General features: G+C 54.7%; 2 protein-coding genes across 9 annotated transcripts in view; one reads left to right on the forward strand and one right to left on the reverse strand.

Moving 5' to 3' along the window:
• Positions 1–13965, forward strand: part of Eip74EF (Ecdysone-induced protein E74) — a 242998-nt gene that overhangs the window by 68790 nt on the left and 160243 nt on the right. The window lies entirely within an intron of this gene.
• Lsm11 (U6 snRNA-associated Sm-like protein LSm11) overlaps positions 1–13965 on the reverse strand; it is a 38530-nt gene that overhangs the window by 23838 nt on the left and 727 nt on the right. For 2 of the 3 annotated variants that reach the window (XR_012999685.1, XM_031993635.2), the window contains exon 2: positions 13854–13920. Coding sequence is in view for 2 of the 3 variants with exons in the window: in XM_031993635.2 (XP_031849495.1) it covers positions 13854–13920 (67 nt within the window). In the remaining variant the exon portion in view is untranslated. The remainder of the gene's footprint in view (positions 1–13853; positions 13921–13965) is intronic. The other variant, XM_031993637.2, reaches the window with a different exon arrangement.

Consider the following 13965-nt stretch of genomic DNA (forward strand, 5'->3'; position numbering starts at 1 on the left):
GCGATCGCGAAGGATCCGAGAGCGATAGGTTCGTCCCTGCGTTGGCCGGCTTGCGGCGCGGAAAGAGGAACGGCGCGGAGTTACGTAAAGGCTGGTCGCGGCTGTACAAGCGGCGCGTACGGTGCACACGAGTGCACTTATTTCGCTGGTGTGCGCTCGCGAGTGCGAACACGAGAGCGGGCGAGCTGCACGCGCCGCTTCACACGTATCTGCTCTCGCGTCGCGTCGCGTCGAGCCGATCGAGGCAAGCGTGCGAGCTCGCGACGGGATTCGACGCTGCCAATTAGCTTTCTCCGATAACTTTCATCCACCTTAAGGCGCACTCTCGTCTCTGCGCTCCCCGGCGAGCGGTCTCGCTTCTTTTCCACCTTTCTTTATTCCTTTCCGCGTGCGCCGGGCTGCCTCGCTCGCTCGCTCGCTCGCTCGCGCGCGCCACTTTCACTATCGTCGCGATCCAATTCCACTCGGCGCGCGAGGCGACTCTAGCCGACGAGGGTCCGTCTCTCTGCTCTACAGAGAATTTTTCGACGCGCGACCACCGCCGCGCGTCGGCCGGCGATTTCTAAAAATAAAAACGCGGCTGCGAGAGGCTGCCGGCTCGGACCGAGAGACGCTGCGAGCGCGATTCGGTAAAAATACGCGCCCCCGTCTCGAGGACCGAGGGTTTTCACGGGGGTACGGTGTCTCGTGTCGGTGAAATTCGAAATTTCGGACTCGCCTCTCGCTTCTCCGTCGAGCGATTAGAACTAATCGAATCTGTGTCTTCGCGTGGAAGCTTGAACAGCGGAGAGCTCTCGGAATTCGAAGTTCCTTTCACCTTTATGTTGAGGATTTCCCATAGAATTTCTATTCTTTCGGTTTAAGAAGCTTCGTCGAGCTTCCAGGGTTGCTTCTAGAAAGTTTGACGCTGGTAGGAACGAAGCGTCGAGCAGCGAAATCGCCGGACGGCTCGAACGCTCGCTAATTCTCGCGTCGCTCGATCGCGAACGGTCCGCGGCGAAGACGCACGCGCGTAGGCGATCGCTCGCCGATTACCGAAGTCCCGTCACGGTGCATCGGGCTCGGGGGTGGGGGTGGTGAGAATCGACGAAGAAAGTTTCTGCGATCCCATGGCCGGATACCGCGTTCACTTTCGGTCTACCTTGGAAATCTAAGCGCGCCTCGGAATTAGAGATTCCGAGAGATAAACGGCGGCAACACGTTCGCCTTCGAGCGACAAGGTGGTCCGGCATCTAAATCGGACGATCGCTTATCGTGAGGTCATCCCGGGATTATTACCGCGGCCACTCCCTCCGATAACATTGAATCTCGATGACCTCTCGCCGGCGTTCGGACTCGGCTCTTTCGATGCTCGTTCTCGCCTTTCTTCGCGCGGCACTCCGCGACGGTCGCGTCGTCGCCATTGATACGGTCGAATCGACTTTTTGCAATTATCACGAGAAAGTTGTACGTTACGTCGTAACGATATAGAGAACAGTGAAACAGTTCGGAACAGGTACAAGGCAAAGGAGATTCCGCAGCCGGTTTATCTGAACAGTTTATCGCGACCTTTAGTCCTCCGTACCTCTAATCAGCCCGAAGACTCGGTGAAAATTCAGCTTCCATACGGAACAGACAGTCGACGAGTAAAATCCTCCAAATTTCAGAGATTCAAGTGACTCTTAAAATAACCGATGCAATCATCCGCGCCAAGCCAAACACGTTCGAGCGTGAAATTATCGAAGCGCGTATGAAACAAGTCAAGATCGTTCGTTGCATCCTAATCGGTTGTACCGAAGTTACTCACCGATCGTCTCGGTGAAATCAGAACCGATCCATTGGAAAAAGCCATCGCGTTCCGATAATGTCGAACGAAGAAATCGGCAATGCGAAGAATCTCGAGAGCAGCGGAAGAGTTACGAAACACGAAGAAACTGGAACGCTCGGAGAGAGACGTAGACGCGGATGAAAAGTGACCGGAGGCGAGGGATGCTCCGAAATCGGCGGTATCGGCGCGCCGATCGAGCAGCCTGTATCTCTAGGATACGAGGCGAAAGCTCCCCGGCAGCGTATTTACTCGATGCACGAAAGGGTCACCTCCGTCGTTCACGATAGTCGCTTTCCACTGTCGGTTCTCGTTCTCCACGCGAGGATGCAATCGGGCCGAACGATCTCGCGTTCGCTCGCTCGAGAGCGAAACGCGGGAGAGCGAAACACGGAGGGAGAAAGAGAAGGAAGGTGGTGCGATGCGAGAGAAGCAGGAGGAGGAGACAGAAACGCTCGGCCACCTCCGACGTGCCGTCATTTTTTCCTGGTTTCCACCGGCCGGCTGGCTTTTTCCGATCTTCGCTTCTACACCGCCGCGGCCGGGAGATAACGCGCCGCTCCGGGCGCGTTCACGTGCGCGAACCGCCGCGGACGGAACCGTTAGGATCGTAACCGCGCGTCGGCAGTTGCGATCGCGTCTCCCTCGACTTTTCGCTTTCCCCGGTTTAGGCGATCACAGAATCGGCGAATCGCTTGTTCCTCGGATTTCCGTGTTCCCTGTCGGACATTTTCGTGAACTTTGGGTCAACGAAGGCAATTCGCTTGGTTAACCCTTTGCGGACGAATGTCGACATCTCGACGAGATGAAATTTTCATATTTGGAAGACTAATTACTCGAATAGAAAGAGATCAGCTGCGTACGAGACTCTCGAATCTCCGAATTCGAAAGGTTAACTAGAACTAGCAGCTTTCCGAAACTTGTCTACGGAGACTCTAGTGGTACTATCGAAATTTCAGTTGATTCTCGATTCGGTTTGCGTATCGCTGAAGCGATTTCTCTGGTAATTTGCCAGAGAAACATCTGTTATCTGTTCCGTAACAGTAAACGAAGACACGAGGAATGTCCCGCGTTCCGTTCAGGTAGAGTTCGCGGATCAGACGATTCTATCTGTTCGCTACTCGTTCCTGGTGACATCGTTAACCAGATCGTTTCATGTTTCGATCCATCGAACAATTCACGAGCTGGTATAAACAGCATTCAGCAACATCAAGCTGTATCACCGGAGGTTCCTCCAGTTTCCAGGAAAACTCCGAGGGAAGCCAACGTTCTTGGAGAACCGGCGAGTTTCCCAAGTCTCCGTACTTCCGGAGCACGATCGCGGGGGTGGTCCGCTTCGTTGTCGCAGTTTCGTTTCGGGCGTCGGTCTCTCCCGTGGAAATCCGTCCCCGAGCTCCTCTCGGCCGCTCGAAGTCCCCGTCTCTGAATCATCGGCGTGCCGCGCGCTTCGCGGTTGGTTGCCCGCTCCGAGCGACGTTCGCGGATGTTTATGGAAATTCGCAGCCTCGTCGGATCGTTTACGAGTATGCTGGCGGACTTTACGCGGCCCGGAGTATATTCGCGAATAAAACGAACGGTTTTATTGTAATTCGAGAAAGCGCGCTCGCGCGGCTTCCACGGGAAATCGATTTCCAGGCGGTCCCGGCTCTCGCGGCCCTGGAAAATCGCGAGCGTATCGATTTCAAACGATCCGCCGAGGCACCCCGAGCTCGTACTTTTACAGATAAACTCGCGGCGGACGCGGAACGACGCGGAATTTCCGACAGTTTCGAACCGCGCGGGCATCGGGTCCCGTATTTTACGACCCCGCCAAGAGTTTTCTGGCCTATCGCGCGGCGGCGATCTCCAGATATTGATAAGGGCGGCCCTATCCCGGCCGAGGACAGGTCCGGCCGCGCTCTCCTCGCTTGTAACACGAAATCATTTCACCGAATCGCTCCGGTAAAAGATGTAATTGAAACTATCGGTTGAGCACGACCGCGTCAACGCGGGGCATTCGTAGTCGCATCGACTAAGTTTACATTGGAACGTAATCTGTTCGCCGTGAAACGGCGTTCGGCTCGAACACGTTCCGGCGACGTCTACGGTTACCCCTCGAAAAACGGTCGGAACCGAAAGCGAGAACGAACGGGGCCGACCGAAATGAGGGCGAAGCGAACGAGGAAACCGAGGGACCGCGGTTTCAACGGGGAATTATCGAAAGTGTCCGCGGAACGACGTCGGCCCGGAAATTCCCGGCGTCCGTCTCGTCGCGCTCAGTTCGCCTCGCTCGGTCCCGCGGTCGTGCAGCGTATCTCACGTGTTCACCTGCAAAAATGTTCACCGTGCGTGCGAAGGAGCACTTGGACTGGCCAAGGAGGAGAGGATCCTGTGCAGGTGGGTACGACGGCCCCTGGAGAATGTTCGTGTACCGAACGAGGGGGCAGGTGGGGCGCCCCGCTCGGTGCCCGCTCGGTGCCCGCTCGGTGCCCGCTCGGGAACTGCTACCCGGAGAACGAAATATCGCGAAGCGGAGGGCCGAGGAGGAGGATAAGAATCGAGGATGAGCGAGACGGGAGGAGGAAGACGCGAGAAGCAGCAGCAGCACCACCACCAGAGGAAGAAGAAGAAGACGAAGAAGAAGAAGAAGAAGAAGAAGAGGATGACCAAGGAAAAAGGAGCAGCAGCCGAGCCAAGAAGACAGACGGAGACAGCCGAGGGGATGGAAGGCGAGAAGAAGCGAAGAAGAAAGGAGGTGGAAAAGCGGCCGAGGAAGAGAAACGGGGTGGAGCGGCGAGAAAGAGAAGAAGCGGTCGCACGGCGAGTGGGGGTCGCTAGAGTCGGCGGGGTTGGAGGGGCGGCGGCTCGGCTCGGCCCGGCGCGGCGGCAGATAGGAGGAGTAGGCCTGCTTGTACCCGCGGATGATCCCCAGGTTGAGTCGCGCTGGGTTCAACGTCCTGGCGGGCAGCGCACCCGAGAGCCGAGGCAGGCAGGCAGGCAGAGGCAGGCAGTCGAGCAGCCACCAGACCTCTCCGCACACACCGAGAGGCGCGCGCGGGCTCCCGCGAGCGGACACACCGACGCGGAACCCGACACGTACAGAGGAACACGGGAACGCTCGCTCGCGCACGCGACCACGTAGCCGCGATCCATCGGGTTACACGTGCGCGCACGCGCTCTCCTCTCCACAGCCAGGCGTTTTTTCGCCTGTGTGTCGAGTGCCCGTGTGCCCGCGCGCCCGTGTCCGCGCGCACACCGGAGGAAACGCTGGCTGGCTGGCTGGCTGGCTGGCTGGCTGGCTGAGCGAGCCTGTTCGCGAGCGAGCTTGCTTTACGCGAACTATCCGTAGGTACTGTTACTTTTCCGACCAGGCCCTTTCGATCCCTTCTCGCCTGCGCCTCCACCCTGCCGGCCGCCGCGTCGCTCGCTTTCTTCTCTTTCGAACCTAGCGGACGGATTACGCGGAACACCGGCGATCGCCGTGCTACCGGTCGCTCCGGGAAACGAGAGCTTTCGGGGGTAGTTTCGGTTCGTGAAGTCTCAGAGGAACCGTGGCAGAGGATCGAGGGTCGGTGGGGTTGCAGTGGAACAGCGCATTTCGTGCGCTTGATGCGGAGGGATGAAGCGATGCTTCGGTAGTTACAGCGACGAGGATTTGCTAGTCATCGACGAGATGAAGAGTAGAAGACCGAGTCCTCTTGGTTCTGTATACCTTTAACAGTTGACCGAGACGCGAGTGTCCGGCGTACAATCGGAAAGATCGAGAGATCGCGGTGCTCGCCGTGGGAAATCGCGGGCGAGCCGGGAGGAAAGTCCGCAGAAAGAGGCTCGGTGGGATTCCAGAAGAAAGGAGAAATCACTTTTACCCCGGAGCGGCGGCGGAGCGGCCGCCGGGAAAAAGTAGATCGGCCGGGGCGTCGCGCCGTTGAATTCGGAATCGCTCTCGTTGGTCGCGTGATCGGCTCCGGGAAGCTCCTCCGGTCTCTTTCTCGGCGATCGCTTCTCGATCGCTGCGAGCGTCGGAGACGGAGGATCGCGACGCGGATCGTTTCCATTGTTACCGGTTCGATCGGTAATTTCGCGGGCTCCGCCGCGACGCCGGTTCGCATGCAGCCGGCACACGCGTCGCTCATCGATCCGCTTCGCGGTCGAAAGAGAGTTGCTCCGCTCGGGGGAGAGAATATAGACGCACGGGCCCGTGTGCTCGAACGGCGCGCGGCGCGGCGCGTTTCGACAGCCGGGAGGGTGAGAAACGCTACCGTTTCGGCGTGCTCGATAGTCATCTGTTACGTTGGGATAGGTCGAGGCGGCGGTACGTGCACACCACGACGGCCGAGGAATTGGATCGTCCAGTCTACCGGGTGTCGCGTCGCCCGTCGAACCGGAGCGCGACGGGAACCTGGACGTTCGGCTGCTTCTCTAGTCGTTTCGATAGGTTTCGTTCCACGGATCCTCGGACGTACTCGGGACCACGCGCGTAATCGATCCACGCGAGCCATTAACGTACGAGCTAATCGATCTTAACGTAAACTTAAGGACGCGGTACATCGAGAGCTCGGTTCACTCGGATCTTCGATTCTAAACCGACTCGCAATCGCTCGATGCAGCCTGCGCATCTTCCCGGTATCCGTAGAATCCACCGGATGCGAGTGGTTTCGTTATGTCCGGTGGTTGTATCGTTAAAATCGACGAGACGAGCGGATGGCGAGACGATCGATGCACAGCGAGCGGAGGAATATCAATCGGAGCACGCCGGGAATCGAGCGACGCGAATACGGAGAAGCATCGAAAAGGAAAGCAGAGGGGAGAGGCCACGTCGCGGTCGTATAAATATTGCGCGACATCGGTGGAATCGAAGGGAAAACATCGCGCGGCACGGCGACGTGTATTCCGTTACTCGGGGCGAACGACTGCGGACTCGCGCGGTGCTGTTGCCGATCGCTGCCGCTTTGCATCGGCCTTTTCTGCCGGTCGACGAAACGGTGCGCCGCGTCCGCCTGGCTGCCTGGCCGGCCAGCCACCGCGTTCCAAAGAACGAGGAGCTTAGGAATCATCCGCGAGCGCTGGAACGCGCCGATCCGGAGACGCCTGGCAGGCGTCGCGGCGCGGGATAACGAGCTTTCCAGCGGTTTTAGAGCAACGCGTCGCTATCGGAGCGGCGATGCACGCGAGTCTCGTTGTCCTAGGTCGCGGGGAAAAATCGGTCGGTCGGGTTATTCGATAGTCGATCGCCCAAATGACCTTTCGCGAGTCGAGATGCTTAATTGCAGGGAAAATCGGAAATGCGAGGACGTTGCGCGAAAGAGCGATCAGTCGGTTTCCGAAGAAATAAATGATCCTCGTCCCTTCCAAGTTGAACAGCTGCGAATTCCTTCAGCTCTTCTTGTCCTTCCGATTTTTTCTTCCCTGCTCGCGGCTTCGGCAGCCAGTTCCTTTTCAAATTCAACACTGGCAGCGATAGAAAGGGGTGCCGATGCGTCGCAGACTCCGAGGATCCCCCGCGACAGAATCGGCGAACGCCGCGCCGATGGTACGCCGTTCGAAAGCGAGATCGCGAAAATCAGAGTTCCGGCGAAACGCGTTCGGCGGCCGAACGAAGCTGAGGAGGAGCCTCGAGTTGAGTCGAGGTCGACGTCCGGACGCAACAAGTGCTGCTGCGACTCTCGCTGCGCCCGCGATCCTCTTCCCGATATCGTTTGCGGCCGGGGACTTTCAACAATACCGGCGGTTTTTCGCGATAAAACCCTCCATCGCGAACCGCTCCGCTCTTCTCCTCCTCTCTCTCTCTCTTTCTTTCTTTCTCTAACTTCTCCTCTCTATCTACTCGCGGGTCCACGCGGTAGAATTGCGTCTCGGAGACCGAGAAAAAGAGAGCGCGGCACGCGCGGAAAAGAGCAGGGGAAGAAACGAGGAGACGCGTAGAAGCAGCGCCGGGGAGAGCGTACGCGTGCGAGCCCGCGAGAGAAATAGGAAAAAGAATTCCGCGATAGCGTTGGAATCGCGTCGCGACCGTGGAACGAGAAATCGAGAGAAACGGAGGAATGGAGGGGACGAGGGGGAGAGACGGGGCGAATCTGTCGAGCGAGAGATGGCACGTAGCGGAAGCCGAAGGACCTCGGCGAGGTTACGCGGCGGCCAGCGATCCGCCGTGCAAAATTTTCGGTCTAGAAGACGGTCAGTCCGGCGCGGAGCCTCGGGTTGAGTCCGAGGTCGACGCCCGGGCGCAACAAGTGCTGCATTACGTACGTATAGGCCGCTACACCCCACCCCTCTCACTCATACAGTTTCACGGCGAGAACTCTTTCCCTGTTTCTCCCTATCCCCTCTCTCGCTCCGTCTCTCTCTCTTTCTCTCCGCTGGTACCCACTCTCTCTCTCTCTCTCTCTCTCTCTCTCTATCACTCGGAGGCACTCTCTTTCTCCCTCCGCCGCGGCTTTCCACACGATGTCGCGCGAGAGAGCATCGCCGCGCACGAGAGCCCTACACTCGACTCGGTGCGACGAGCACGGACGAATAAACGTGCGACAGAGAGAAGAGATGACGACGACGACGACGATAACTTCGACGACGACGGCGACGGCGACGAGTGCATCGCGGCGAGTGGCACCAGCACACGCGCCTGCTCGCCTCTTGCTCTCTTGCACGCATCTCTCTCTCTCTTTCTCTCCGTTTCTCTGGCTTGGTCTCTTTCCGTTCTTCTCCATCTTCATCCTCTTCTTCTTCTTCTTCTTCTTCTTCTTCTTCTTCTTCTTCTGGTTCTCTTATACTCCCCTCCCCTGGCTTCTCCTGCACACTCTCTTTCTCTGTCCCGTTCTTTCGCGCACACCAGAGTCGCCTGTAAATATAAAACTGCACTGGGTCAGGGATCCGTGATTTATCGGCTGCCTCGTGTAATTGGCTGCCGGCCAATAGATACATACCCCCGGGGTATCCGGTGGAACACGAACGGAACGAAGCGCGAGCTCGCCCCCCGCCTACCGTTCGTGCCGCGGCGGCGTGCACCAACCCCTCCGCGCGCGTGTCCTCCGCGTTTTCACCGTTTCCGCCGTTTTCCCGGCGCAGTCCGTCGGCTGCTCTTCTTTTTCGGGAACCGCGTGGGAATCAAGGGAGTTTCGATTGAGTTGCGAGAACTGGGGGAATTAGAAGAATCACGAGAAGGCAGGAAGCGCGACGAAGAAGCTCCGACCACGGGAACAATCGATTCGAACAGAGATTTCCTGAGATTTCACTTTTTCCTTGCGACGCGAGTTTCAATTGGTTACGTTACAAGTTGAATGTTAAAGGTTCTTCGATTTTCACGGGGAAACGACCGCGCGACGCGCGCCGGACGCGTTTACTTTCTTGTACGCGCGGTGGCACGCCGATTATCCGAGTACCGGTTATCTCAAGGACCGATTATCGGAGCGCACAGTGAATCGTGTAGTAAGCTTATGTAACAATGTTTATATTTTGGAACGCGTGTTCGTTGGTTCGTCGTTTCGTGCTGCTCGCGCGATTATCCGACGAGTTAATCGTCTCAACGAACTCTTTTCCCTTTCGTTTCGGATAACCGACTTTCTACTGTTGTCATCTTCGCGCTCCGAGTCCTTCTTCGTGTTCTTTTCGCTATCTCGTAATCTTGTTAACGAAAATTCTTTGAAATATACAAAACACTCAGCGGATAGAGTTAAATTATACGTTAATTGCTTAAGTAACGGAACAAAGAGAAACTAAGTGCTGATCTCTTGCTGTTCGAGGAATTAAATCATTTGTCTGGGACTTAATTATCGAAACACGAACATTTCATCTCGTTTGCAAAGGGTTAAACGCTTCGCTTCGCATTACTTCGGAGACCAACTGGTCGGGGAACGCTGTAAACGATTCAGAGCTGCGTTTTCCAACCCTTCCTCCAGTCGAACAGCGTTCCCGCCGCCGAAATTTCGCTAAAGAGGCGGCCGATAGAGCCCGAGCCGATGGTGGCAACCGGCGACGACGACGACGCGCCACTTTCACTGAAAATCTAAGCCGACCTCGCTTGGCACCGTGTCAGAATCACGGCTGTGCGAGCCGACGAACGCGCGCGGACTTCGGTCAAGTTTCGACGGCGGCTAGAACGGACGATGGGACTGCGCGTAGATTCGCATAGAATCGTCTGTTTCGCCGTCGCGAAATATAGACGAGGTTTTGCTCTCCTCTTTTCTCTTTTCTCCCCTCGCTTCACGCCGTCTCTAGCGTGTTTCCCGGCGGAAAGGGACTAATCGTCGTGTACTCGAACTTCGGGGATGTATAATTGTAGCACGCTGATGATTAGACTCGCCGGAATGTGGAATTCGTTCACTGGGAGATAGCTCGACGGAAACGAGTCTCTTCATTTTCGGAAAACCTATTCAAATTCAAAAAATTACGTGTATCTCGCCTGGTACACGATCTTTTCTCGCGCTGAATTTCAGTCAGAAGTCAATGAAACTGCAAAATATAATTTCACAGACGCGAGGATCAGTGTATCGTTTGTTTAAACTCTCTTCCATGTTATCGTTCTCAAGATAATCTTCGGATCTCTTGGAACCAAGGGGTGGTTTCGGCCCTTCGAAGTGGCGGCCCGAAGCGTTCGCTGGCGCAACCGGGAAGCAAAGTCGAATTCGAGAACCCGCCGGCGACGCCTGCCGTTGAATGGGAATCGGCAAACGCGTCTGTTCATGACGTACCGTTTCTACTTCTCGCGAATACTAATGCACGCGCTCGGGACGAACTTCCAAAGTCGATTGCCTCGGACGCCAAGGTTGGCGCGGACAAATCTGTCCGTGTAGCGTCATTCTCGCGCGTGTACCGCCGGTCCGGAGAATCCTCGGATCGTTCGTCGGCTTCCAATAGTATCCCGTCGCTCGGCGGGTCTTCCGGCTGAAAGTCTTCGCTCTTACGTGTTACAAATCGGAGTGATTACTCGTAATCGGTCGGGTGCGTTGACTCAACTCCTCGCCGAAGAATTTCGTTCGAAACCGCGCTCGCCAGAAGGATTTTATCCTTAACCAGTTTACCGAAAGAGAAAGGAATTCTACTTTCACTGGGAGCCCGTGTTTACACTGAATTAGTACGATAATAACTAACGCTGTTGCTACAGTCTCGGTGATACCGGAGGGACGCGAAACATTCGTCGAATCGATATCGAGCAAACCGACGGCTACATCGACGATCGACTCGAAATTCGGGGATAAAATTCGCGATTAATTTCCGCTATCGTTCTTTCGATCGCCCTGGCGATACAGTCGCTCGGATACCAACACGGTTGAGTCGGTTGCCCGATACTTTCTGACTTTTGTAATTCTAATGGAGTAACGCTCTGTTTAGTCATTCAAGGATCTACTCGTGTCTTCGTTTTCTCTAGGTCAGAAAGCTCTTGTGTTTATAGCTTTCTAAATATATTTGAAACGCTTGGAAAACTATTGATCTCCTAAATTTTCGCTTTCCGGGCTTAACCGGCGGCTTCCTCGATTCGTTCTCGCAATTCCACGGTCGAAGCTCGTTTCCTCGGACCTCTTCCCTTAATTCTCCGTCCGCGGTGTAGGATTAAACCAGCAGAACTCGCTCGCTGCGCCCAGTCTCCTCGAAATCCGCCGGGCAGATAACGAAAGGAACGTTTCTAGAAATAGCGATCGCCGCATAGGTGGGAGATAAGCGGGAAAATCGTCGTATCGGATAACCCTGCGCGCATTCGCAGCTCGAAGGCTTCCGCGATTGCGAAACGTTTCGGCAGACCTTCCGTCGTCGCGGATTCCACGGTGCTCGCACAAAGGCGAGCGAGCGAGCGAGCGAGCTGGCGCGCGTGTTCACCCGAGGGAAGGTCTCGGCGACATTAGATATCATCCGCGCGGTGGCCGCGCGCGATAAAACGAACAGAAACGAGCCGCGGGGCCCCGGGAGAACGAGGAAACAATGAGCGGGAGACACGCGGGGCTTCCACGAGAGTTGACGCGCTTTCGCGGAGGTCAAATTCCACGCGGCTACGCGCGAGTAAGTCGCGAAACGCGCCGCGAGGGCACGCCGGCGAGCGACCTTCGTGGTATTTGCACGATCGTAAATAAACTGTGCCAATATATCTGGGATGTACAGTCCGCCCGCGACATCGATCGCCGTTCGGCCACCGAGGGGACGCGATCGGATGGGATTCCCACGAATTTCCGCGTCTCGCGAATGTACATTTATCGTCGTTGCCGAATATTCGTGGATTAACCGCACTCTGAATTTCTGTCGCATTTGTTCCTCGGTAACTCTGTGTCATTAGGATACTTGATATGCATTTTAAAAAGTTTGTAGAGAGCAGTGTAAACGATTCCTCTTACGAACAATATTGAAGATAATATAATCTATTCGAAGAATATCTTGACAAAGTCACACCTGTGAAGCAAACTGATGACACAACAGCGCGAAAGGTTAACCCTTTGCACTCGACAATATTTTTCGCAACTAACACAATTGATTATCTCCTATAGATCAAGAGACAGAACTATTCTACCTCGATGCTTTATGTGTTGTTACATCACACAAGGTTCAATATCGAATTGAAAATTTGAAAGTTTGCTGCGTCGAATCAGGTGGCGACTGTAAGGCGCCCCTCGGGTGCAAAGGGTTAATACTTGACGCTTCAAAGACGAGTGTCCTTAGGTGTGAAGCGTTAGTTCCATATCTAGAACCCAGAGCTACCAGTTGAGTATATAAAATAGAGGATCGGTACATTCTTCGATTGTCTAATATGCTACTAGAAATCTTTCTCTACAACGTAATATGTGATGGTTAATCGTTAACGAATAAGTCTCTAAGTAGCTTGAATAATTCACGCAGAAGTGTTCGTTTTCGAAATCGAAGTAGTATCGGTGAGCAATGAACGGGCACCGTTCGCATCGGATCGGCCGTGCGGCCAACCAGCGAGGTTCCCGAGTGAAACGATTTGAGAACCGCTGGTTCGCGGAAACTATCCGCATCAATGGGACACCGGAGAGCGATAACCGAATGTTTTTGTCGTCTAAAAAACTCGTCGAATCTTTTTCAATGGTGAATGAACAGGCGGGACCACCCCGGCCTCTCGTGGCTCTCCCATTATACTTCCGCGTACGTGTACTACTCGTAGTTAGCTCGCCGTAAGCGTATTGAAATTTGACACCACGTGCGCGAGTTATCATGAATGAAACCGTGACCTCCCGATGCCGCCTAGGTGCGAGGACTGGTCACTAGACGGCACTGCGTCCTACGCGTCTTTCCGGCGAACAGTTTTCCACGGGTAATTTCGTTCCTGCGGCGATTCGATCGGATCCCCTTATTTATAAACATTATCGAGTCGGCCGTCGAGCGGATCGAACCTGTAAACGATAAATTCGAATGGCAGCTCTCGACCGTTTCTGATCCCAAGCCCCATTGCGATTGCGCCTCTCCACGCTGCTTACCACTAGATTTACGGAACGAGCCAATTTTACTCGTATCGAATTTTATAAACATTTGCTGAACGTTTCAGTCGATTTCGATTGATTCAATTACGCGATTATGGTCCTCGATAATACAGTTTTAGACATTTGATTTCCTGGATCTAAGCGGACGAACATCAATCTTTCTGAGAACAATAGAATAAACTATAAATGTTTCGTAGAATCAGAGGAAACTAATTTCTCCCTTTTCCTCCTAATTATTAATTTTTCTGTTCGTTACCTGCTTAGACCAGGAGAAATCGGTCTGTATAAAATTTGTTTTCGTAAGAATAACAGTGTAATTGTTTCCGAATTGAAATGAAAGCGATTGGCAGTTTTCGACATGTTTGCGAAAACCCATGGGAATCGAACGGTTAGTATATCCTGCGAAAACATTTCGATTTTATTTCCGTACGATGTTATGTCATTTACTCCCCCGGAAGTCCAGGTGTATTTTAAATACGTAAATACATGTTTCCGGGCGAACAGGGTGTCACGGGGTCGCCATCTGTCGCGAACCATCCGAAGGTTCCATCGACCGGTGTATAACCTCACTTTTCGGAGCGAGGCGAGCGGACAGCTAGAAACAACCGAGAACCGCGTGCCGGGAGATCGATAAGCGTAATCGTGTGTCTTACCTTGATGGGGTAAAAATCGTCGCCTCGAACTTTCCCCTTGCCCGACGTCACTCGGCACATTTTTCTTCTGAAATAAACGAAACAAATGGGAGCTGGGCTCTCCGGGTCTGCT

This window comes from Nomia melanderi, chromosome 11, assembly GCF_051020985.1.
Source record: "Nomia melanderi isolate GNS246 chromosome 11, iyNomMela1, whole genome shotgun sequence".
Lineage (NCBI taxonomy): Eukaryota > Metazoa > Arthropoda > Insecta > Hymenoptera > Halictidae > Nomia > Nomia melanderi.